We start from the raw sequence: 26,724 nt of genomic DNA, 5'->3' as shown, positions 1-26,724 counted from the left end.
TAAAAAGGCCTACAAACACTGTCGGGGGGAGGGAGGATTGAAACCATCAATACTGAATCTGTGAGCATTGTACTGCATTTGAAATTTGCAGCTCTCTTAGAGTACAATGAGAAATTGGCACTATAGCATTGCTTGCTCTGGGCTGCCAACATGGTAACTAAGATTTAAATCCTTAGTCTGCTGCCTTGTCTCTTTTTTCAAGCTGATAGTATACCTCACCCAAGTTTTTCTTGAACTTAAAATAAGCTAATCTTATTCATTAAGAAGCACAGCCCTACTAAAAACTACATCTTAAATCTATTTGCCCTTTGCGTGAATTTTTCAGTTTAAAAAGGCCCGACTTCAAATGTAGGAATGTATTTCAGTCTTTGTAGGGGCCAAAATAGGGGGAAATATGTAGACACCCTGCTCTGCATGAAACAGGTCTGCTTCTGCCTTTTAGGTGAAAAGGAAGGGGAAGTGAGTGATGAAAGCAGGAAAGTATAAGAAGCAAGAGAGAGACCAAGGGACATATTGCAAGAGTATGTGGTATGGAGTGGGAGGAGATAGGAATGAAGAGAGGGTGAGCAGTGCAAGTGGCAGTGTAAGAACCCATGAATCTGGGGGGGGGGGGGGGGGGTGACTGGAACAACAAAGAGATGCATTATGAGAGGATGAGATGAGTTGCGAGAGGGAGGAGGAGAGAAAGGAGAGCAAGTGCCAAGAGTACAAGAAGCAAAGGAGGGGCATGAAGTTAGGGAGGAAACAGAAGGGGACAATGAGCAGTGCGAGCAGCAAGTGCACAAGGTGAGAGGGATGCATGGCAAGAATGTGAGACAGACACTCGATGTGAATATTTGGATCTTTGGAAATGGGTCCAAACAATAAGAAAATATAGTATTTTTAATGAACTAACACCACATTTATTTGTCTAGATATATGGTATGTAAGTTGTAGAGAGGCCATGATCCATGTTCACATCCATGATCACAAGGAGAAACAGAGAATTAAACTTGGGTCTCCTTGTTCTAAGCTCAACATTTTAAACATTACTCTATACTGGTTCTATCACATCAGTTACAAGATAAAAAGGCAATGATTTATGTGCTAAATTAACATAATTAGAATAATTTGCATAAATGCAAATTAGATGCCTAGATTTTAGACAGTAGAATATGACAACCCTACTCTGGTGGGAAATCATTTATCAATTGTTAATTATATGCATATAGGTATTTAGAGTTTAGTACAATGACCAAAACCATAAAGGCACCTGGTCCTGGCTGACATTGGAAGTTATGTGTAGTTAGCCCTGATTGCACTTGGATGAGAAACCAATGAATACCAAGTACTGTTAGCTATATTTCAGAAGATGGAACTGGAAAACCCATCTCTGAGTATTCCTTGCCTAAGAAAACGCTATGAAATTCATAGGGTCATCATAAGTTAACAGGTAACTTAAAGGATGCTCTTCTAGATTAGGAACTTACTTATTTACTACATTTCTACCCCACTCTTCTCATTCCAAAGGGGATTCAGAGCAGCTTACAGTTTGGCCACTTGTGTGCCATAATTGCAAATACTCAGTGTATAAATATAATATAATACAATACAAACCAAATCACATCTATACACATCTATCTATACACATAATAAAAGTGAAAAATGTGTATGTGCGTATGTGGAGGAGGTGTCCACTTACACAGACAGCCTCCCGCCTCCACAAACAGCTATAGTTCCCACAGAGCAGGAAGCAACAATGGCCTCCCTCCATTGACATGCAGGTTATAGAGAGCACCATGATCAGACAGCCCAAACCCTGCCAGTGTCCTCCACAGACACCATTCTGCCCCCCACCCATGTGAAGGTTTTCATGTGGAGACAATTTCACCCTAGATGTTCTGTTTTTCCTCCAGAATTGACATTCTAGGATTCCTTAATTTGCATGACCCCGCCCACTGCCTCTACCTTAACCCTTAACCCTTTCCTTCTCTTTCCTATGGCACACAGTTAACAGAGGAATTGATCAGCAACTGGACAAGAGGTTTGGGGAGAATTCACCATGATTTTACAAGAGTTTACTTGACCTACATCCAGAGAACACTGTTAACCCAACCAACGATGGATCTGGACCAAACTTGGCACAGAGAAGCCCCATGACCAACTGAACATATTGCAGGGGTTAGTGGGAATGGACCTTGATTTGGGGAGTTGTAGTTCACCTCTATCCAGAGAAACAGTGACCTCCACCAACAATGGACTGGGATTGAACTTGGCACAGAGAAGCCCTATGAACAACTGAACATACTACAGTGGTTTGTGGGAATGGGCTTTGATTTTGGGAGGTATAGCTCACCTACATTCAGAGTAACTATGATCCCACCAATGATGGACTGGAACCAAACTTGGCACAGAGAAGCCCCATGACCAAGGGTGCAATTGTGGAGGGACTAAGGCCCAGACTCCTTTAAAGGTTTTGCCCAACTCCTTGTTACCCCAAAACAGCTATAACATGCTGCCATTTTATCCCCTATCACTCCACCATCCCCACATACCTTAAAATCCTTCCTGAACTCCTTCCATTAGTATAATATTGGTTGAAACTGAACCAGGAAGTGTGTGATGTCACTTCTGTTTTTGGTTGCTTTTTAGTTGGTTTTAGAGGCTTTTAAAAAGTTTTAAGGTATAGGGAAGGGTGAGGGGTATAACAATTTTTTATATTTTGCAGTACTTTTGAGTCATTTTGCGGGTTTTTTGGGGAGCGGGGGTTGAAAAATCACCTGGGGTTTCATGTGCTCCATGACTAGTTCATTTCTGCTTTGGATTATAGATGGACAGTATATTCTATTCCCCTTTTAAAAAAAAAAATCAGACCAGAGTTAAGAACGCTTCTATTCTAAAGGTGCACAACGTAAGGATTTGGGACAATATGCAAAAAATGTAGAGGATGTAAGAGAAGGTATGAATGTAACAAGTGCTTTGTCTGTACATAACTTTTGCTTACTGTTACCCGGGACCATCCCACTTAACTTGCCTTCCATTAGTCACTATTGTGTCCGGCATGTAACTCGGTGGGTGGGTTACCATTGCGCACTCTCTCCTGTTTGTTGTGTGACCCACAACAACCAACCACCATCAGTCTGTCTCTAGACTGAGAGGAGTGAGGGTCATTGCATCTTGCTGTTAAGTTGTTGGTCATAACCGTCATTGAAAAAGGACAAAGTGAGTACAGCTACACATCAACATAGCTGATGCCCACTATGCAATAAACGGCAATAACTTGATGACTTCTTACCCTCTCTCACTGCATAACTACCTGCCAAGTTACACAAGTATCTGACATTCTCTCCAAGATCAGACATTCATTTTAGTATCTATTTGTATGTGAGCAACTGCTGTAAAGATTTTCTGGTTCCAACATTAACGCTTTTGAGGTGACTTTGCAAACTGGGTGATAAAAAGAAATGGAAAATTGAATTAAAACATAGAGCATTTAATTCAGAGTGGACAAATAGATACTTTTTATTTACCCTAGAGACAAGACATTGTGCCTTGCTTATTGGGAAGCATATAGGACTTTAGAGGGCACTCAGTGGACCTGTTGCAGCAAGGGAGTTACATGCTTTTTGTAGCCAGCACCAGCTTTTTTGGAGCAACGAAATTGCTGAACATTTCAAAGCCTGCCCCGATGCTAATCTAAACAGGATATAACTAAAGCATATGTCATGGCCAAGTGTAATATCTCCAGAAAAAAAGCACGATTGGCACACAAGTCTTAACTGTGCAAATGCACTCCTGGATTCTTCTGAGATCTAAACTTCCAGTTCAAGCTCGAATCCAGAAACTGTGTATTCAAAGGGGAATATAACCTCATCAGGTTATATTTCTGTTGCTTGATCTCCATTTTAATTGACTAGGAGCATCTCCAACTTCTCTGGATTAAGTTTTAATTAGTTTTTCTTAACCCGGTGCATTACTGATTGATTATACATATTGGTTTAGAATTGAAACAGTTTCCCTGCATTGAGGTGGCAAGAAGTATTAAGAGTTGGGTGTCATCTTTAAACTGACAGTGCTAGGTTAAAACTTTCTGGAGGATCCTGATCCCAGCGATTTCATGTACATTTTAAAGAGCATGGAGGACAGAACTGGTCCAGGGGATCACACAAATAAATGAGATTGAACAGGACCCTCAAGCACCACATCCTGGATTCACATCTTCAGGAAGAAACAAAGCCACTCTAAAACAGTAGCCTCAAGTCATATCCCATGGTCCAGTAACACACCATGGTGGAGGTATTGAAAGCTGACAAAAAGTCCATTGCAACCAACAGGAACACAGTTCCTCTATCTTGGCATAGGTGGTCCACCAATGCAAGCAAAGCCATCTCTGTTCCATAGCCAGCCTTAAAATCAGACTGGATAATCTTATTCTGAAATGCCTGAAGCAGTGATCTATTCATGATAACAGAAATACAAACATTGAAATAACAATACTAATGAATATAAAATTCATAGTTTAAAATTGACTGGGTAGTCTATGGCAGACATGAGCTATTCTGGACAAAGCAATTTCAGCATGTATGTTGCACTACAAACCATTTTATGCCAATGCTCATTATGAAACCATCCTGGCTAGCTCAGATGGGGAGACTGTTGGACACAGATGTAGGCAGTATATCAACAGAATCCTTCATCTGTCTGGACCACACAGCCTCAGGTATACACATATTAGGCCTAGAAAGCAGTGGGAAAGGGCACCTGGTCAGAGAGACAGGATTCCAGTAAATTACTGCTACTTCTGCTACTGCTAGACAGGGATTCCTGGAGGGCAAAGTTGAGAGAGATTAAGCCCTCTTCTTTAGTTTTAACCTCCTTTCAAACTATGGTTTGGGTTTGGAAATGAAAAAGAAACATTTTTCACTCGCGTTCATGACTACTCTGTTTGATAAAATTGCCTCATTCAGAACATGAAGAATGAGAACTTGCACTAACTGCATTTTCTATTTCTAATAGTATATATACCTGGCTTTGCCCGGGTGTCAGGGATGGGCTGCTTTCGTCCTTTTACAGCTCTGAAACCACCTACATCACAATGTCCCAATGACAATGCTCTGACAACAGTGGGCAAGCTCTCCTTGTAGCTCTTTCCTTCCTTCCTCCATTTCCCCCATACGCCTTCTCCCTCTCTTTTCTTTCGCTTTCTCTCATTTACCTTCCCACTTCTTCTAGCTTTCCTTTCTCTTCCTTCTTTTTCTTCCCTTCTTTCTTTCTTAACTCCCTTCCTTTCTCTTCTTTCTTCCCTTCATTCTCTTTCCTTCTTTCTCGTTCCTTTCACCTACTTCCTTCCTTCCCTTTTTCTTTCTTTCCCTTTTCCTTCCTTCCCTCCCTCACCCTCATACACATGTCATCCAACATCAGCCAAATCACTTCACTCCCTTTCTTTCCTAGTAAAATCATAGTTCCTTTTCTTTCCCAAAATGGGTGGGATTTATTAGTTAAAATCTCTCAATTATTTTTGGTTGAGTAATGAAGGTTATGTGTGGCAAGTTTGGTCCAGATCCATCACGCCATGTAGGGGCCTTAGTGGTGCAAACGTACAAACAAACCAACATGCATACATACATACTTTGACACACACACACATATAGATATATATGACTATTTAATAGCCAATCTTTTATCAACAAAGAGCAACTACATTGGAACATCTGCTCAAAAGCTACTGTGGATTTATTGTGTTTCCATCCTTAATGGGCTTTTTAAGGTAATAAATATTGGGAAGAAGATATGGAAGAACACAGTAGGTCTGTAAGTGTGAGGTGACAACAATTACACACACACACACACACACAACTGAATTATGTGGATAAGGCAAACTGCACAATAAAAGACCAATTTGGAAGGATCTGTATAACTAAACACAGCCCATTTCAGAAAAAGACAAAAATTACCCAAATCTATAGTGACAATTTACTGAACCAGAATATCTAATCAATTAGCTAAATAAGGAGACAGTTATCTGCCAATCTACCATGAAAAAACTACTCCCACCTAGAATTCAGTGTTTCTGATCACTGCAACAAAAAAACAATACATAACTGCTTATCACATATCTTTGAGTTTTTGGCATATCTCATTAAATGAATAATAGTTATGTGTGTTGCTTTCAGAAACCATCTAAAGGCCCAAAATATCGATTAGGACAGCATATTAACAAACATTCAAGTAGAGAAAAAATATTTTATTCAACCAGTGAGTATTGTTACACAATGCAAGCTTTCACACTTAATACTTATCACTGATGGAGTGTATTTCAAAAAATTTAAAAAACCCAAAACACTTCACATACATAATTGCAATAATCCTTACAACAGCCCTGTAAGGTAAGCTAGTAAAAAAAATATACCAGTGATGGCATACAGTCTGAAAGAATAATGGCCTTTTTAAGGCTTACTAATAAATTTGTGGGTAATGTGAGATGTAGATAGATGTCTTCATTCACCTTAGTCACTATGCTACACCTGAACTGCAAAAGCAGCAAAAAATAATAATCATCAGATATGGTAAGGCTTCAACTGAGGAGTTTCATTTTATCCACAAATGTAACCAATGTAACTGAATAATTATTTAGCCTCATAAAAGGCAATACTTTATGAAATGTGTGCTTCTCACTCTGTGCGATCAATGCTACTATAAATATTAACAAACCATCAAGAAAATTGACAGAACAGAAAACAAAATGTCAGAAGTCCTCCCTGCAAGCATTCACTTTCCAAAATATACCTATGGTAGGGAATCAGACAAAGGCATTTCCTCCTTTGTATGTCAGTGGTAGAAGAATCACTCATTCACTCTCTCTCTCTCAGCATGTCATGCAGTTTCCCAGAAAAGTTCAACAGCAGATGAGTTACCTACAAACATATAAACTGAAAGAATAAAAATATTACATGTAGCCGCTTGAAAATGTTGTGGTGTCATGGTTTATTAACAAAAGAAAAGTGTGTGCATAAAGGAACCATAAAGTGCCTGAAATAATCATTATCAAATGGACTATGGCATGCAATAAGTTAATACTGTAAACAATACTGCTTTCAGTTTGTAATGGTTCCATACCTGAACCAATGGAAGGTATATAAATACCTTGCATTGTCCATTACCTTGTATTGGTCCAGAGGGTCTTCCTGCTGCAGCTGATTCTCCCGCATAGCTTGATACTCTCGCTCATATTTTTTTAACTTCTTTGTTGGCACCTACAAGAGATAAAAATACAACACTAGTGGTAAGAAGAAAACACTCAGAATGAGGGGACCAAACACTTCAGAAATGTACCCATGGAACAATAGTTTAGCACATTTTCTACTAAACCTCAGCAAAATAATAACACAGACTTGCTAAAGCCTTTAACTGTGGTTTGACCGTTATCTGGACTGAAACTGTATGTGGGATCTGAAACAATTAACTCAACTGGCATAAAAGACGGAGTAGCTTGGAATCTCTGGCTTCTCTATGATTCAAATACAGGTTGGGCATGAGAATCTCAACAGTGTTGCTGCACTCTTTGTATTAGACAGCAACTAAAAAAGTTACCCTGAAACCTATCAAACATTATAGAATTTCAGTACATATGCTATCAAAAACTACTCACCAGCAAAGTGTTACTTCCTGGCATGTGGTGGAGGCATAAAACATCCCATGCTAACGTCTGCATCAAAATGCAGAGGTAAGTAGTGAAAGTGAGCTAGAGATGCAATAGCCACTGGGATGGCTCCAAAGTATACATAACTTATATCACAAGCAAGGAAAGCAATGTATACACAGGACAGAAAAATTAATTGGAACAGGAATCTCCTCTGAAATTACAGGAAAATATATTCTACCTGAACATTAGGAAGAACTTCCTGACCGTAAGCGCTTTTCAACAATGGAACTCAATGCCTCGGAGTGTGGTGGAGGTTCCTTCTTTGCGGGTTTTTATACAGAGGCTGGATGTCCATCTGTTAGGGCCTTCCACAGAGTCATATAACCCAGAATATCAAAGCAGATAATCCACAATGTCTGCTTTGAACTGGGTTATCTGAGTCCACACTGCCATATTATACAGCTGTGTGGAAGGGGCCTTAAGGGTGCTTTGATTGAGCTTTTCCTGACTGGCAGGGGGTTGGACTCGAGGCTGATCTCTTCCAACTCTAGGATTCTAGGACATATAGAAAAGTGATGGAATCTCTGGCTTCTTTCCCCAAAGTATATGGTGCCACTCTCAGGTGCTCAAGACAAAGATATCCTGGACAGGAGCAGCAGAAGGGTAGACTACAGGGAGACAGGCTAGTTGAATGGGACAGTACTGCATTGTGTAGCTGGAAAAAATGATGGCTTCTTCAGACATGAGTTGCCCAGAATGAGGAAATTAGTAGACATGTGGGCCACTGGACCCAAACTAGCAGATGGCATCAAAATGACTGTGAAACATCAATCAAGTGCTCAGGATCAGAATCAGTAAAGAAAACCTGTCTTAAATGATTTGCTTTCTTTTCTGGTACAAGCAGCAAGGGCCTAAAGTTTTCTCTGCAGCATTCAAGTCCTATGACACTCAGAGAGTATCTACACTGTAAAATCAACACAGTTTGGCACCATTTTAACTGTCATGGCTCAATGTTATGGAATCACAGGTGTGATAGTTTCATGAGATACTATTACTATTGCACAGAGGTGGTTAAAGACCTTGTAAAGCTACAACTCACATAATTTGACAGCACTGTCCACCTCATCACATTGAGGGGGGAAAGCATGGGTGCGACCATCTCTTTAAGAGTAGAGAATCAACTCTCTTATAACATCAGCTGTCTCATTTCGCGTTCTGCCTCCTCATCACACTCACACGTGGAAATTTAAGAGCTGGCAATACATTCATCTTACATCCATCACAAGGTCAGTGTTAATTTTTTTGTTTTTAATAGGAGAAACAACAGTATTCAAAAACCAAAGGATCTCTTGCCCTGCCCAAAGCCCCTTACATTAAAGGAGACTGACAACAGTTTAAAACCATTACTTTCCATGGGATCCTATGGTTCTGCATCAAAGCCCATAGGACACAAGAGACAGTGATCCTGGTTAAAACCATTGCTGACAGTTGGTCAATGAAATAGGACAGGAACCTCTGGTAGTTCCCATCATCACGTCTTTCAGTTGTAAACATGGGAGCAAAGTGCAATAAGAGATAGGAGCTCTGAACATGATTGTTGGCCTGTGTTCAGAGTTCCCTCCTTTCAGGACATTTCTGCCTCTTTTCAACCCTGGGACATGTGATGAGCTCCGTGCGCTCCACGTTTGAAAAGAGGCTGAAATGTCCTATCAGGGGGAAATTTCTCAATATGATGAGGTCAATTGCCAGAGTTCCTTCCTTTCAGGACACTTCTGCCTCTTTTCAACCGCAGAGAGCTATTCATGACGGCCAGAAATAGTTTAACTCATGTGATGAACTCAGTGCTTCTCTCATGCCCCTGCATGGGGAATTTGAGCTAACAGAGGGAACTCATCCGCGTTCTCCCTGAATTCGAACCGGCAACCTTCAGGTCAGCAATCCAACCTTCGGGTCAGCAGTCTAGCCGGCAAAAGGGTTTAGCCCATTGTGCCACCAGGGGCTCATATAAGGGGCATGATTTTACTATCCACGGGATTTGATATCCATGGGAAGGACAGAGGCACTGGAATCAAAGTCCGGTGGATACCAAGGGCCCAATATATATCCCACCTTTTTCCCCAGTATGTAATTCAAAACAAATTGTGAATGTGATTTCTTCTAATTTTGATAAAGAAGAACTGTAAATAAAGCATTTTTCATTCGTTGAATCAGTTTTGATTGAAAACAGCAGTGCTCTAGAACATGAAACATTTTCCCTTTTCTTTATATCTTTGGTTTTTCAAATCCTCATCCGACAATCAAAATCCCGTTTTGAAGAACAGAGGCAAAGCACATCAGAGTATTTTCTGTTCCCTCGACATTCTTTGCACTTGGGACACGGCAGACCTCCAGCTAAGTAAGTTGCTAGGATACCTCTCGGCAAGTGCCTATCTTGTATTCTCAGTTGTTTTGCTGCTGCTGTTCTATCAACAGAATCAAGATGACATTAGGTGGTGCAAGGAGAAAAATCAGTGTCAGTCAGACAAAAAAGGCATCATGCAGGGAGTGTTGGAAACCATGAAGCTGAATACTGAAGAAGAAAGAATTACCATATTTCTTGAATTGTAAGATGCACCCTTAGTTTCAGTACCACCACTGCTACCAAAAATACGTAAGATACACCTGCGATTCCAAGATTCAGCCCATTCTTTATTTATATTTATACAGGCAGTCCTTGAGTTACAAATGTCCACATTACAAATAACCCATAGTTCTAGTTAAGCTGTTTTACATAGAATGCATCTGTATTAATACAGATAAAAGAAAGACAATATACCATCACGGTTTTAATTATGTTTATGATTCAGATGTAAAAGTCATATTAAAAAATGCCCCCTTCTTTTTGGACATATCTGCTACTCTCAATAAAAAAGTAATGTCGCTGCAGAGGTACCTTGACAATTGTCACTGTACATTGGGCTCCAAGCTAAACAAATAAGGGCTCCATACAAAGCCAAAGCGCCATTTTAATAGCAGACAACACATCCTTTTATTCCCCATTAAGTGACAGGAAATCTAATCTGGAGAACTACTGAAATATGCTAGACCTGTTACGGAAGAAATTCTAAAGAGCAGTTGCTTAATCAAAACCACTGCGTTGCCCAGAGGAGGGAAAGGTCAAGTCATATATTAAAGTGGTGTGGGATCTGTTCCCTTCCACCCTGCTCTGGTATTTCTAGCAATGCTTCATTAATCATACCAAAGTGGTTTCTACGTCTAGCCATTGTAAGAGGTAACATTCCACTGGGAAGCAGCCCATTTTTGACACTGCTTTTTTTTTTTTTTAGTGTGTCAGGAGTGACTTGAGAAACTGCAATTCGCTTCTGGGTGTCTGCAAGGACATTCCTCAGTGGACACCCGAATGTTTTACCACTCTTGTGGGAGGCTTCTCTCATGTCCCCGCATGAAGAGCTGGAGCTGACAGAGGGAGTTCACCCTGCTCTCCCTGGATTCAAACCGCCGACCTGTCAGTCAACAGTCCTACCACCATAAGGGTTTAACCCATTGCACCACTGCGGGCTCCACTGTTAATAAGAAGAATTTGCATGCTTGGATGAATGCTAAGGAGTGTAGATGTGCAAAACCACCATTTTTTTTATTTAAAATATTTAAATCCTACCTTTCTTTACCATCTCCATCCAAGACATTGAAAAGCATGCATGGAAACATGGGACAAAAGAATATGCAACCTTGCATATCTAATTCACACTCCTCCTGACCTGGCTTTTTTGTAGATCTCGTGTCAAACTCAAGGCCCACAGGCCAAATCCATGTCATTTTATGTGGCCCTCCAGATGCTGGACTACAACTTACGACTAGAGCTGATGGGAGCTGTGATACAGGAACATTTGGAAGACTGATGTTTGTTCTGTTTAGTCAGGAGAATGGGGTTTGAATGCAGACACAAGGTTTGTGGATATGATGTCTGACTTTAAAATTTCCTTTAACCTTTCCCCAATCTCAGAGTCACAAGTGCTGTTTTCGTTGCCATTCCCATTATCCCCAATCCATATGGTGGATCATCAAAAATGATGGAATTAGTGTTCAAGCAATGGGTAAAAACTAAAGAGCATTGACAATTTTAATTTAAAAAATTATAGTTGTCCTTTGCATCCATGGATTCTCTATGCATAGATTAAATGGCCCTTTGATGGTAACTATAAAGCTGATGTGGCCCTTGATAAAAATAGGTTTGCCGCAGTGCTGTAAATGAAAGAAAATTTATAAGGGAGAAATTTAATTCTTCTGAAAGTCCAGGCAGCCAAGCAAGGTAGAATTTTCCTTAGCTTATCCCCAGATTACTCCAGAACAAAGTTTCATGGCTGTTGGTTGCCCCTTCGCTCAGCTGCCAAAACTGTTCGTGAACACCAGCACCAATCAGAAAAAAACATCACTACACAACTGCCATTTTCTTTATATGCAAAAACTCCATTTTGTCTGGGAAAGACTACTGGAGATAAGATTTTGTCTCTCAGTTTAAACAAAGCCACACCTATTTATTGGCTGTGTGGCAAGTTGTTGTTGGGCTGTAACTCCTAGTCAGTATGGTGAGGAATTCAGAGGACTGCAGCGTAAAAACACCTGGAGTCTTGTAAAGATCAGTACTCCCCCTTCCCTGTATTTTGGACGCTGAATAAGGAAGAAACAGTATAGCATCCTCTCTGTCCCTCCCCCACCAATTTTCCAACTTTTATCTCTTTGACTCCATCTTTTATCCCCCAAAATAGAAAATATCACAACTCAGCCACCATGGCTCTCTGCCATCTCTGGTTTAAACATAACTGTTAAACATTAACCTTAAACTGTGTTTACTTTCTCAATATAAAATCCATTTGCTTTTTTTTCCTGGTGCTCATTCATGTAGCTGTTTTTCCAGTCTTCAAGAAGGAAAAAGAAGAATTTGAACAATTACATTCTAGTCATCCTGACATCAATACCAGACAAGATTCTGGACTAAACCATTAAGGATCTCAGAAAAGAATGCTGCGATCACTAAAAGTCAACATGGATTTCTCAAAAACAACTCATGCCAGACTAATCTTATCTCTTTTTTGATAGAACTGCAAGCTTGGTAGATGCAGGGAATGCTGTGGATGTACCATATCATAATTTCAGTAAAGCCTTCGACAAACTAGTCAAATGTGGGCTACGCAATGCTACTATAAGGTGGATCTGTAATTGGTTAAGCGACCAAACCCAAAGGATGCTCACCAATGGTTCCTCTTCATTCCAGAAAGAAGTGACTATTGGAATGCTGCAGGGTTCAGTACTGGGCCCAGTACTGTTCAACATCTTTATTAATAACTTCCATGAAAGCTTAGAGGGCATGCTTATCAAGTTTTCAGATGACATTAAATTAAGAGAGATAACTAATATTCCAGAACGAGGATCAGAATTCAAAAAGACCTTAACAGATTAGACAGCTGGGCCAAAACTAACAAAATGAATTTCAGCAAGGACAAATGTAAGATACCACACTTAGACAGAAAAAATAAAATGCAAATATACAGACTGGGTGACGCCTGCCTCAACAACAGAACATATGAAAAAGATCTTGGAGTTTTCATGGACATAAGCAAATAATGTGAAGCTGTAGCAAAAAAAAAAAAAAGTCAACGGTATTTTGGGCTGCATCAGAAGGAGTATAGTACCTAGACTGAGATGCCCCTCTATTCTGCTTTGGTCAGACCTCACCTGGAATCAGAGGCTGTTCAACCACCAGGCCAACTAGACAGTTGCTGTGGCGCCATCTTGTTGGGGGCGCCATCGAGGCAACTCCTGTCTCCTGCGGCCTGCCTCCGCTGCCGCGCCTCCCTCCGCAAGGAAGGAGCCGAGGTCGCCGCTTTGGGGAGCAGAGAAGCACTGCTTCTCTGCTCCCCAAAGCCCCAAACGCCTTCCTGGTGAGAACAAATGTCTGGATTTCTCCTGTTTTCAGAGTGCTGTTCTTTATTTATTGTCCTGATTTTAGAGTTTTTGAAATACTGGGGGCTATCTGGGTTATCTAAGTCCACACTGCCCTATATCCCTGTTCAATGTTTGGTGCTAAATTCGCAAATATAGTAATTCCTACATAACATTACCATGTATTGAACTGCTTTTTCTGTTGATTTGTTGTAAAACACGGTGTTTTGGTGCTTAATTTGCAAAATCTTAATGTAATTTGATGTTTAATAGGATTTTCCTTAATCCCTCCTTATTATCCAACATTTTCAATTATCCAATGCTTTTATTTTTCAGTGATTGGTTGGGGGGGGGGGGGCAAAATTCTGTTTGCCTACACTTGAAAAATACCTAGGGCCGGCTCTGCCTGGAATACTGTGTCCGATTCTGGAAACCACAGTATAAAAGAGATATTGACAAGCTGGATGGTGTCCAGAGGAGGATGACTAAAATGATCAAATGTCTGAAGACTATGCCCTATGAGGAGTGTCTTAAAGAACTGGGTATGTTTAGCCAGCCGAAGGCTTAGAAATGAAGATGAGCACCAACCTCCAGAGTTGGACAAAACTAGACTTAATGTCAGAGGAAAACCTTTACCTTTACCTACACTACCATATAATCTGGGATAAACAAAAAATCTGGGATTATATCCTGGGATATAGAAGGGGCCGGAGAACTGTAACTTTTCATTCTCCTACTATGATTTGACGATAATTCCACTTTCTAAGTCTGGGTTTGTTTAATGGCTATGTTGATGTTTGGGGTGTTCATCACCATACAGATAGCACTTCCACAAGAGACCTTTCCCCCATGAACTCAGCAAGAGAAGAGTTCAATGCATGTTTGCTCCGAGGCGATACAACATGGCCCCATGCCTCCACAGCAGATGGAAAGACATTTTTAGTGCAAAGACATGCTTACTGTCACGTGTTGTTTGACACAAAGAATCATAACACCTGGCCTGTGAAAATTCAAAGCCCAAAATGCCAAAACGTGGGTGAGGAAGTAGGGGAATCAAGGATGCTTAATTTTTATAGCACCTTTCAAAGGTGTTTAAGCAAAATAATTAAGCATTCATGATCCAAGCTTTCTTTGAATTTTGGGAATTCAGTATGACCCCTATATCCATGGGATTGGATAACCGCAGTTTCATTTACCTGCATCTAATAAAATACACCCTCTCAAGGCATTTTCTAAGTCCTTCAGTGTGACTCAATGGTAAGATGGCCATACAGCTGTGCTGGAGGACCTAGCAAGGTGTAGAGAGGTCTTCCCCTCATATATCCCTCATGTGCAATGCAATTTGAGTGTGTGCAACATCAAGTATGTTTCACACAAACAGAAAACACACAGTGGGATAAAAGTAAACTCAAATGAGATAAAATAAAATATCACTGTCTTAATGTGTAGTTCTTGATACAAGTACATTCCAGTGTCCCTCCTATGAATAGGAATTCAACCTCTTTCAAATGGGGCCAATCTACTTACAACCAGAGAACAACACATTGGTTTCACTGCCTCTTGGACCACGGATAAACAGCATGAGACATATTTTGTCCCAATTATGTTGCATTGTCTGGAACAAACGTACTTCAGCAGCAAAAATCATGAGTTGTTATAACACCATCTGTCCCATACATGGTTTGTAGTATTAAAACAACAACAACAACCCTTCCATGGCATATGGCTGAGATTAGGAGAGCTATTTGCTACTATGCAGGTGGCTATGTTGCCACCTGCACAGTTTTGTATGGCTTCTGCAACAAAATATGACTCTGCTAGACTGAGATGCCCTATATTCTAGTACAAGAAAACTGGCAAAACTTTCCTAAGAAGTTCTTGCAATTACAGTATTATTCTAAACATGCACAATTTAAAGGGACGGAACAAATGCAGCTGCAAAACCAACAAACAGCAACAGACATGAGGTTTCAGTATGAGTTACAATCTTGATATAAATAACATTAATTGAATATTTGTATCTATCTGAGAAAGTAGGTACTATTCCATTACCCAAAAAGGGGGTCTAGACAGCGAAGAATAGACCATTGCATAGGAGGGGGAGTTGGAGGAGGAAAATCATTTTCTCCATTTTCGCTGGTTATTTCCATTCCCTTTCCCATATTATAAATTATTGTTGTTTCAACAATGGCAAAATGGGTGGGAGGAATAATAGAAAAACAAGGGGAAATGGTTTAACTCCTTCGACCCTCCCCCTGTAAAATGGACAATCCTTCTCTGTATAGCGCCCCCTTGCGGCCCACCTGGATAATAAAACAGGACCAGGAAATATGTATGTATGTTTGGACCTCAAAGGTTCCTACATGGCTTGATGGATCTGAACTAAGCTTGGTATACATATCCTTCATTATCCAACTTAAAATACTGTCAAGGTTTAAGCTAAAGAAATCTATCCTTTTCTTATGCACCCTTCATTTTTAAAACAGCCTACATTAGCAGCCCATGAGGCTCATGCTGCAGTGCTCAAATGCAACCACAAGAAGGCATTATATAGACAGAAGGCAGAAGATGAAGATGACAACTAGAAGAGAGCTACCGCCTGGGTCCCCAGGTGTTTTGGCCCACAACTCCCAGAAATCCCAGCTAGTTTACCAGCTGTTAGGAATTCTGGGAGTTGAAGGCAAAACATCTGGGGACCCACAAGCTGAGAACCACTAGGCTAGAGCATCAGCAGGGAGACACAAATAGCATTTGCATTAGAGATTCTGCTGTATATATCATTCAAAAATCAGTTTTAGATATGGCATTTGACAAAAGCAAATGTCATGACAGAAGGCCCATCAGTACTAGCTGGATATTATTCTATCTTTCAGGAATGACAAACTTCAAGAAAAGCCACACCATATGCCTTAAAGTATTGTGACGATACATATTGTTTCATAAATAGTATCACACACGTAAAATAATTAACACAAAGTTATTGATCTGTCAGATAATTTTTGAGGCAGTTATGGCTCCTGCACAGAGATTTATATGCAAAGGAACCTTACAGAAACCTTATCAACTGAGAGAAGGAAGTTGAAAGCATAAGCTTTCACAGACATCTATTCCATCAGATGCATGGAATGACATGCCTGGAGAACAGATCTTTATAGCGATGAATGAACAAGTGGTAATGTGTAAATACCAACAGAAATGTAAATGTTGTGGGTATGGTGATAAGGTGACAAGTTCAGTTTTAACTATGGTCACTGGTGGACAAAGGCAGGAGAAAAGCCAAGGTAAATAAATAACCGTATGCATCATGGGGCCCTTCCAGACAGGCCCTATATCCCAGGATCTGATCCCAGGTTTTCTGCTTTCAACTGGATTATATGAGTCTGCACTGCCAGATAATCTGGGATAAACAGAAAACCTGGCATCAGATCCTGGGATATAGGTCATGACTGGAAGGGGCCATGGAAGGAGTTATTGAAATGTAGTGTGATGCTGGCATTATATTGCTCCATTTAAATGGAGGATTAAAATATGTACAAGAGCAAAGTTACTCAGCAGCCAAACAACTACTCAGTGTACATGTGGCACAAAAACCAAACTGTATTTCCTTTTGTGAGATTATACTGTACATGCACATCCTTATCTCTTGAAAACCCTGCTTTTCCTAGAAGCTTAACTTTTAAGGCTTCATTTCCAAATGAAATAAAACATACATACATACATACATACATACATACATACTTTTCCTTTTCTTTTTCCATACAGAAAATAAAGATATTGTGAGATTATTTTTGTGCAAATGATACTCATCAGTCAAACAAGAAAAGTAAAGTATGCCAACATCTCTATTAGTTTAGGAGTGTCAAGGGTGTACAGGCTAACTAAAGTACATTCTCACACGTGCTTGACAAAGAAATATTCACATAATATAGCCTGAAAGGTTTGACAACGGTATTCATTTGGGATCCTTGCCAAGTTAACAAGAAGATAAACAAGTTTAGAGATCGGTTGGGAAGAGTAACATTTCACAATCTAGACACTTACCACATGTTTGGGTTTGCTGACTGCAACCATGCTGGACAGAAGGTCTTCATCACACCGCAGGCTAAAAACATGGGAGTCGTAGGCCACTACAATGGATATTTCTTCCATCATTTTGTCAGCACACTTTGTGAATGGTGGCTGGCAAGAGACTTAGTATCCAACAGCAAAGAATTAGCTCAGCTCTGTATCAGTTGTTCACACCCACCTGAAGAGACTAAGTGGGTGGAGTAAAAAGAGGAAAGAAAAACACAGCAACTAATCCAAGCTGCTTCTCTATGTTGCTTTCCTATGGGAGTCTTTCTTATCTTTGCAGGAAATGTTTAGTTGAAACATCTGCTCCACTGCTCACATACTGGAATCACCATTCAGTAAGATCTTCATAAAGCAACTGTCCATCAGGAAATTAAATCCAAAAGAAGCAAGAAAAGATCCAAACGCCTTGATTCATAATGGGGTTCTCGCTAGGATGTTCCACAACTGTTTTTGAAATGCAGTATTTTGTCACATTAAAGGATTCCTTTGAAGTTCGGGAGTTTAGATTTCTCAAAACGATTTACTTTATGCTTGATCCACGGATTGTTGCAAAATTAATAAACGGTATCTTGGCAGCGTGGGGATTTTTCTGAGAAATAGATCAAATACTGCAGAAACTTAGTTTTTCTGTGTGTGTATTTGCCTCTGTCCTAAGGAGTCTGACATAAAATGAAAAAAAAAACAAATTTCAAAATGCATGTATGTGAAATTATTTGACAATTAAGACAAATAATCTTACATACATACATAGCGCCATTCCAGACAAGCCCTATATCCCAGGATCTAATCCCAGGTTTTCTGTTTATCTCATATTATCTGGCAGTGGAGACTCATATAATCCAGTTTAAAGCAGAAAACCTTGGATCAGATCCTGGGGTATAGGGACTGTCTGGAAGAGCCCATAATCACAGAGAACATGTCTTCTTTTGTAGCCCAAGAGTAAATTTACACTTCAAAAGGATAAAATCTTATCTAAACGATCCAAATTCTTATCTAAATGATTCTTATCTTATCTAAACGATCCAAAAATCCAAATTCTTTCTTACAGCATCTAACACTGATATTGCTCTTAAATGCAAAGTGGTAATGTCAGACCACTAATAGGGCATCACTAGAAATACAAATATCTGAAAAACCGAGTATTTCTGATATGCAAAATAAGGAAGTGCACCCCCATTTAATTACAAATGCTCAGGTTTTCTTTAAGAGTGCAAAGCTATACCCCTTAGGTTTTTTAAAATAAAAAATCAGGATTTATAAAAACCTCATTTTTGTCTTACCTACAGCACACCTTTCTCTGTTCTATGGGACTTGCTCCAACACAGCTTCCAAAACTGTGCATTATAGTGGAAAATGAACGCATGTTTTTGTTGAAGCAAAAATGAAATGGCATTTCCTGGTCCCAGCTCTTAGTCCACTGTCACATGCTCATATTTCAGACTCAAATAAAACGTGATCAACTTTGATCTTTGTCTCATCCTGTTTTTCCTCCCGAATCCCTCTCAAGCATTACATGGATATTTCAAGAGGAACAGGTGTCTACAGTTAAACGGGAAAGCTGGGTCACAGCTTTAGCGTTCAGGATGAAGAAAAAACATTTCCTTTTTAATAAAGGAGGAGTAGAAATGACATGTTATTGCTAGGAAACAGCACAGAATTTTAATAGGCTTAAGAACAGCAAAATGCAAAGCCCGAAGAAGAAATCCTTGAGATTAAGACAGCCACTGATCCTATGTAAACTGCAAAATACAACCCAAAAAATCCTATTCGTTCTATCTGAAACTTTCAATACTGCAGTTTTGGCTGCCGAGGCTATTAGTCTTACTTGCTTTCATTCACTTCAGAAAATATAGTTCAAATCTAAGTAGCAAACAACCCATTTCTTCCAAAATCTGGTAAGCTACCTTCAGATGTTCTGAAATCTGAGTTCTGTCTTCATAAGCATGCTGCTAATGCAGAGAAAGTCTTCACAACGGGCATTTTCTCTTTCAGACAGGTTTCAACTTCCTGGTATAAAACATTTGCTAGAAATAAAAGTGGCTCTTCCTGTCTTGGCAGATTTCTTTTTCTCACTGTGTGACTCAGCAGGGGCATGTGATAATATGTGCACAAGGTGAGTGGACAAAAGACACCTGTTGTAGGAGGCAGGAAAGAATGAACATTCCCATGATGCCATGTTCCCTGCTGTGGCTGCCAGGAAAGGATGGGGTTACAATTGAGCAGCACAGACATTTTATAATTACATTTGCTCCTTTTACATTATGTTACAGGAATACAAGATTCCCCTCAAATCAAAAACCTTTGAAAAGCATCAAAGTAAAAAAAAAATCAGTCAAAAGTATTTGATAGCCACAACACTAAAGGAGTCATAAAATCTGGTATTTTCCACTTGAGCCAAAACTAATGTTGAAAGAAAGGCTTAAAGTAGCTTCTTTTGTAGATTTACTAGTGATGTTTTGCCACTATTCTCAGCAAGGGACAATAACGTTAAAGAAGTGGTCTGCAAACACTTAGAAAGTAATGCGGGTCGATGCAGGGAACGCTGTGGATATAGCGTATCTGGATCTCAGTAAGGCCTTCGACAAGGTCCTCCATAGCCTTCTGGGCGAACAAGCTAGTCAAATGTGGGCTAGGCAAAACTACAGTTAGGTGGATCTGTAATTGCCTAAGTGAACAAAACCCAGAGGGTGCTCATCAATGCTTCCTCTTCATTCTGGAAAGAGGTGACAAGTGAAGTGCCGCAGGGTTCTGTCCTGGGCCCGGTTCTGTTCAACATCAATATTCACGACTTAGATGAAGGGTAAGAAGGCATGATCATCAAGTTTGCAGACACCACCAAATTGGGAGGGATAGACAATACTCCAGAAGACAGGAGCTGATTGAGATAGAACTGTGACAGCACTTTGAGAGGGGTGGGAGAAGACGTCTGGCTATAAAATCACATTGATATGATGGAACACCAAGGCAGTTCACCCATATATAGCACTACAAACTCACTAGCTCTCCTCCCTGAGGTGATGACAACAAGAAAGGCAACTTATAAGGCAAGTAAATGCTCATCAGCAGTGGCCAAAGGTTCAAATTGCTAACCCATCAGCTGCAAGAGGACCAGAACAATGAATAAGGTGGTGTAGGAGGAACGACTTGAAGGTAAAGATTCACTAGAGCCTTAAGAACTTCTTGATCACAGGATGTGAGAAAAATGTAGTTGAGTCAAAAGATAACAGTTGATAAGTCACTGGCAACTAAGTAGATGCTCAAAGATAAGAAAGCCAGTCCTTGCTGGCAGATACAGAAGGAAATGCGTAACAGTGAACAAGCTTATAGAAGAAATAGGTCTGAAAATAGATGCGTCGAATGAACAAAAACTGTTCTACTTATATACATGTCAACATTTTGTAGTGTCCTTTCTACCGGTAGTAGCAGACAAATGGAGTCAAATCTTAATGAAGTCATGGCATTATCCTTGGAGCCATTAGTTCAAGAATCATGAGGTTTGGTTGGAGTATTTGGAAATGAGAGAGTAGTTCCAGTCGCTGAAATAGGACCATATGTGTCTCTTGGAGAGATGCAACAGTGGAGGAAATCAAGGTTGCCTAGACCAATTAGAATAACCTTTGACCTGTCCCTAATCAACTTTACCACCAACTTATTAGTGCAAATGGATGAAACAAGGGCATTAAGCAGTGGTTCTCAACCTGTGGGTCCCCAGATGTTTTGGCCTTCTACTCCCAAAAATCCTAACAGCTGGTAAACTGGGATTTCTGGGAGTTGTAGGCCAAAACACCTGGGGACCCACAGGTTGAGAACCACTGCACTAGAGGATCATCTGTGAAAGCATCCTCAAGAGAATCGTGGCCTTTTCCCTCTCTTGAGCAAAAGTGATGATACCTTGTTAACAAGCAAAGTAAATAGACTGGTAATAATTTGTTTCATTTGGATATTACGAGCCAGAAAGCATTGTCTGAAAGAGTCCATTAGAAGTACATCAACACAGCTAAGAGAATCCACTAGTACAGCCAAGAGAATCCACAGAAGTTGTTGTTACCTTACTTTTGGCTTTCAGCCTACTGAGATTAAAGACCTGCCATTTGTACAATATGTGATTGCAACACTGGTGTAAATAAAATGACGATAATATAGTCTGTGTTCATTCAGAGGAAGACCTACAAGCCACTCTAAACACCTTTGCCGAAGCATATGAAAAGCTTGGCCTCTCACTTAACACTGAGAATAAGTGCTCTACCAGCGGGCACCAACCAATCTCTCTGTAATGCCAAAAATAAAGCTAAATGGCATAATGCTAGAAAATATCGACCATTTTCACTACCTAGCCAGCCACTTCTCCACAAAAGTTGACTTTGATGCTGAAATACAACACCATCTGAGCTTTGTGAGTGCAGGAGTTTTTTTTTTTAATGAAGCAGAGAGTATTTGTGGATCGGGCATTCGCAGGGATACAAAGATATTTATTTATAAAGCTATTGTACCCCTAAATCTATTGTACACCTGCGAAACCATGTATAAATGTCACTCTTGACTTCTGAAAAGATTCCATCAGCATTGCCTTAGAAAAATCCTGCAAATCTCTTGGGAAGACAGGTGGACAAACATCAGCTTTTTGGAAGAAGCAAAGACTGTCAATACTGAAACAATTATTCTCCTCCATCAACTTTAATAGACTGACCACGCTGTCCAAATGCCCAATCACCATCTCCCAAAGCAGCTACTTTATTCTCAGCTCAAGAATGGAAAACAAGAGATTTAAATATGGGCTTAAAGTTAACCTGAAAAAATGTGGTATAAACACCAAGAAGTGGGAATCCCTGGCACTGGAGGGTTGTAACTGGAGGTCAGCTGTTACCTACTGTCCTATGGATTTTGAGGAAGCACAAATAGATGGCAAGGGGAAATGTGACAAGAAGGAGCCTCAAGCAAACCTTGTTGTGCCTTCCATCTGGAAATCTATGTCTTCACTGCGAAAGATCATGTGGATCAAGAATAGGTTTCTATACCTCCAAGACTCTACCCTTGGAAGACAATCATACTCGGCCACAAGTGATTGCCTGTAGTATTGCCATAAAATAGACCTGTAGAACGTATGAGCCATTAGCTGCTTGTGGCCCACCAAAGAATTTTGGGTAACTCACACTAGCTCAGGGATGGTGCTTTCTTAACTTCCCTCTGTCTTCTACAGACCTTGAGACTCTGTTTGAGGGGACTCTTGAAAATTTTGCCAATCTCCAATTTTCTCCAGAATTGATAATTAGGTCATTTGGTAGCCTGTTTTCATCCTCCAAAACTTCAAGCTGCATAAGCCACCAAACCAATGCCCAAAAAAGACCCAAATCAAGATTGAAAGAGACTGAAGTAATCCTTCAGTTACAAATACCTCACCCACTTTTAGGGCTTTGGAAGGAAAACAAGCTCAAAAGGTGGTCTATTGATGAGGATCCTTCAATACTTTCCACACTTTATAAAAACTCTATTTATTAAGGATATCAGAAACAAATTACAATACTTTTCTACATTGTCATCTTCCTTTGTAATGCATTTTTCCCAGAGCCATACAAACTTTTTAATGCCATCAGCAAAAAATGTGTTTGGTTGAGTGCGTAGCCACTGATGCATCACTGCTTTCACATCATCATCAAATGAAAATCTTATTTGCCTTAAAGCTACTTTGAGCAGTCCAAAAAGGTGGAAATCAGATAGCACTAAATCCAGACCATAAACTGGGTGTTTCATAACCTCCCACTTCAATTGTCAGAGGGTACCCATGTGTAGGATGCAGTGTGGAGGTGGGTGTTGTTATGCAACAATACAATTCCCTTTGACAGATTTACTCCTTTAGAGCAGATTGTGGGCTTCAATTCTCTCTGAAGCATCCCACAATGTTTTGTACTTGTGACAGTTCCATGTTCTTGAAAAGTTTTGAGAATAGATCCTTAAGAGTCCCAGAAGACGGTCAACATCAACTTTCCTGCTCAAGGTTATGGCTTAAATTTCTTTGCTGCAAGAGATAATGAATGTTTCCACTGCATACTCTGTCAATTTCTTTCATGCTCATAATGGTGAACCCATGTGTCATCATAAATACATTGCTGCAGAAAATTGTCACTTTCTTCACGATAATGGGCCAAGTGTTAGGAACAAACAACTAAGCACTTGCACTTATGCTCCTCTGTAGGTTTTTTAGAAGCCCACCTGGCATACAATTTACTGAACTTAAGACTGACATGAATTCGGACAAAGGTTCTCAACCTGGGGTCCCCAGATGTATTTGGCCTTCAACTCCCAGAAATGCTAACAGCTGGTAAACTGACAGGGATTTCTGGGAGTTGTAGGCCAAAAACATCTGGGGACCCCAGGTTGAGAACCACTGAATTAGGGTATAGGCAGATCCGACACTTACATTTGGCTTTCCTGCAACCTCTTTGATCATTATTCTTCTGTTTTGAACTCAGTTCCATGGTTCTTTCTTCATTCTTTATGACCATGGCTGTAGCTGAATGTCCTCTGTGCTTTGCATCTGTCACACTAGTATGGCCATTTTTAAACATTCCAGTCCACTTACAGGCAACTCTACGAGAGACAACTTTATCCCTATACTGGGTGCATATGTGGGGATGAATGTGTGCTCCCCGCACATCAACTGCCAATAAAAAGCGTGTTGACAGAAAGCTGTTATTCTTTGGTGCAATTTGTAAGTCTTGCAGCTTTCTTCCCCATAGTGTGACAACTTATATCAAACTGCTAGTCAACCGGCTTGCCTGACAGACTAGTCAGATAACACTCTCAGACATGACCAATTAGTACTCCTCCTGCCCTCACCATTTAAAGACCCTCGTAGTTAGTCTATTTACTGGATGTCCGTTTTGGAGGATTCCAGAAATCACAAAAACATGTCTTACAAGATGGACACAGACTCTGCTTTTCCCATGGATTCTATAAGGCCAGAGGACTATAAAGGGTTCCTAACCGACAATTTGTAAGAAACACCGAGACAGCATTTTATTGCTCCATCGAAATCAGAACTATTATAATTCTAATTAGAATTCTCATACAGAGCCTAATTAGAAATTTTATCAGTGTGCTTTCTGAATATGCCTTCATTACAATGCTTCTCTCCTTTGCTAATAAATAATACCAACTCAACTATACATTTTTCCCCCAGAAAAGCTATTAAATATTTGTTGTTTTAGCTCTGGTATCAAGTTTGTTGCTTGGCAACTGTTAACATAACAAATGGGACTATAGCTAGTCATTTTCTTTGAGTACACTCTTATTCATATTTGCGAGGTTTTTTGCCATCCGGGCTGAGCTAAAAACCCTCACATGTCACATAAATGTAACACTCTGATGATGGCCCACTTAATTATAATCGATCTGTGATTTGCTTGCATTTTGTTTGTTTTACACTGTCACTGTTCACAAAAGGCCAAATACCTTAAGATCAGTTCTCCTGCACATTTTTAGATGAGAGAATCTTGCCATAATTCTCAAGATAAGACATTCACACAATGTATTCCAATATGATTTGCATAGCCTATTGCAAAAATAGTCTGGAGGAATAAGTATCTGACTAAATATTGAACAGAAATAGACAGAGGCATTATGTTTCAAACTATGGTTTACACTGTCGTGGCTGTGTTTTGCATATTTTCTCTTTCATTCTTACATATATTCAGTCTTAACTGTTACATTATTCAGAATCTTGTATTATTTAGCCAGTGCCTAAACCTCTATTCAGTTGAACAAATCTGTCCCAGAGAGGTTCCCTCCTGACCCTTTTTCCAAAGCTATACTGCTCCCTTCTCCCATGTATGAAGTATACCTGCTGTTCTTTCTAACCAATGATTGCCAATAACATTGGGATCCCCTTTTGTGCATTATATGCAATCCAAACCAGGACAGCAAGCAGCCCATAAAGCAGCTGTAACTCAGCAGGGATTTGGAAGAACTGCTTCTCTGACAGGCAGCCAACTCCTTTGAACTCCCATATGACACAGTCACAATTTTAGCAGGATTTTATTTGGAAGGACAGCTTCTGCAAAGTGCTATCCAATGCCAAAATTGGAGAGGACTGGACTGCAAATGTCAAAAAGAATAGGCATCTAACTTAGCAAGTATCTGGAGAAATATCTTCTCCAAATGCTGGCCAAATCCATACTGTGACTAGTAAAAAAAATCCTTGGGTATTTCATGTTGTGTCCACTTCTGTTGTCCACCTTGGGGTGCAAGCAAAACCTAAGATGGATATAGCTCAGCTAGTGCTTGGAATCCTCTGAGATCCCCCATGCCCTCTGTAGCCATTTATGGCAGAATCACAGTGTTCCCGGTAGTTCAAATCTCATAAACAGAAGCCAAAAACATGGTTGCAATACTGAACAATATTCTTAATCAGCTTTTCTTCAATAATGGAAGCAGTTCTGGGGAAATAGCAAGTCCTAACTCTCTGCATATGTCATTTCTTTATATCCAGGTCGTAAAGATCAAGCTGTAATCTTATTACTTCAAAGTGTTCTTATTAAAGCCACCAGTATTGTTGCAGGTTAATTGTCAATAGGCAATTGGATTGCTTGGATCTGAAAAGCACTTTGCATTTCTAATATTATATAATAACCGCACTGCCATATAGATTAAGTTTTTAAAGTGAATTAGCAAAATACTAATTATCTTGCAGAAGCACTATGCCAAGTAAAAAAAAATGTAATTAGCAAGAAAACTTGTTGTGGTAATTTAGGCACATTGTAAGTGTTCTGCCTTACGACTACAAGGGTAGTTTCCAGAGAGAAGGCAGACATCAAATGTCTTAGAGGCAAGAAGAAAAAGAGGTATCCCAAGTTCACACACTTCTGTTTTTCTGATCACACACCCATTACTACTTCCTCTTCCTGTACTCTGATGTATTTTATGTTTTTGTTTGGGTTATAGCAGAACACAGCAAAGGAAGCACTAGAGACAGGTACCTTGCTCTGTGGGTTGAGACGAAAACACGAAGCCATTTCAGCTAATCTTGAAATAAATGTCCTTTCTCTGGCTAGAAGAATGGAGTTGTGCAAAAGGTTTAAGCTGTATCTTGCAAC

General features: G+C 39.9%; 1 protein-coding gene across 7 annotated transcripts in view; it reads right to left on the bottom strand.

Annotated features, from left to right (window-relative positions):
- The window catches only part of rabgap1l (RAB GTPase activating protein 1 like), a 186,531-nt gene that overhangs the window by 23,446 nt on the left and 136,361 nt on the right, over nucleotides 1-26,724 (bottom strand). For 4 of the 7 annotated variants that reach the window (XM_062979417.1, XM_008108932.3, XM_008108934.3 and 1 more), the window contains one exon: nucleotides 7,140-7,232. In XM_062979417.1, the coding sequence (XP_062835487.1) occupies nucleotides 7,140-7,232 (93 nt within the window). Of the gene's footprint in view, nucleotides 1-2,839; nucleotides 6,909-7,139; nucleotides 7,233-17,602; nucleotides 18,295-18,915; nucleotides 19,089-26,724 lie in introns of those variants that run through there. The other 3 variants (XM_008108936.3, XM_062979420.1, XM_062979419.1) reach the window with 3 other exon arrangements.

The sequence above is a fragment of the Anolis carolinensis genome, chromosome 4 (assembly GCF_035594765.1).
Source record: "Anolis carolinensis isolate JA03-04 chromosome 4, rAnoCar3.1.pri, whole genome shotgun sequence".
NCBI lineage: Eukaryota > Metazoa > Chordata > Lepidosauria > Squamata > Dactyloidae > Anolis > Anolis carolinensis.
This window is presented reverse-complemented; position numbering and strand designations above follow the sequence as displayed.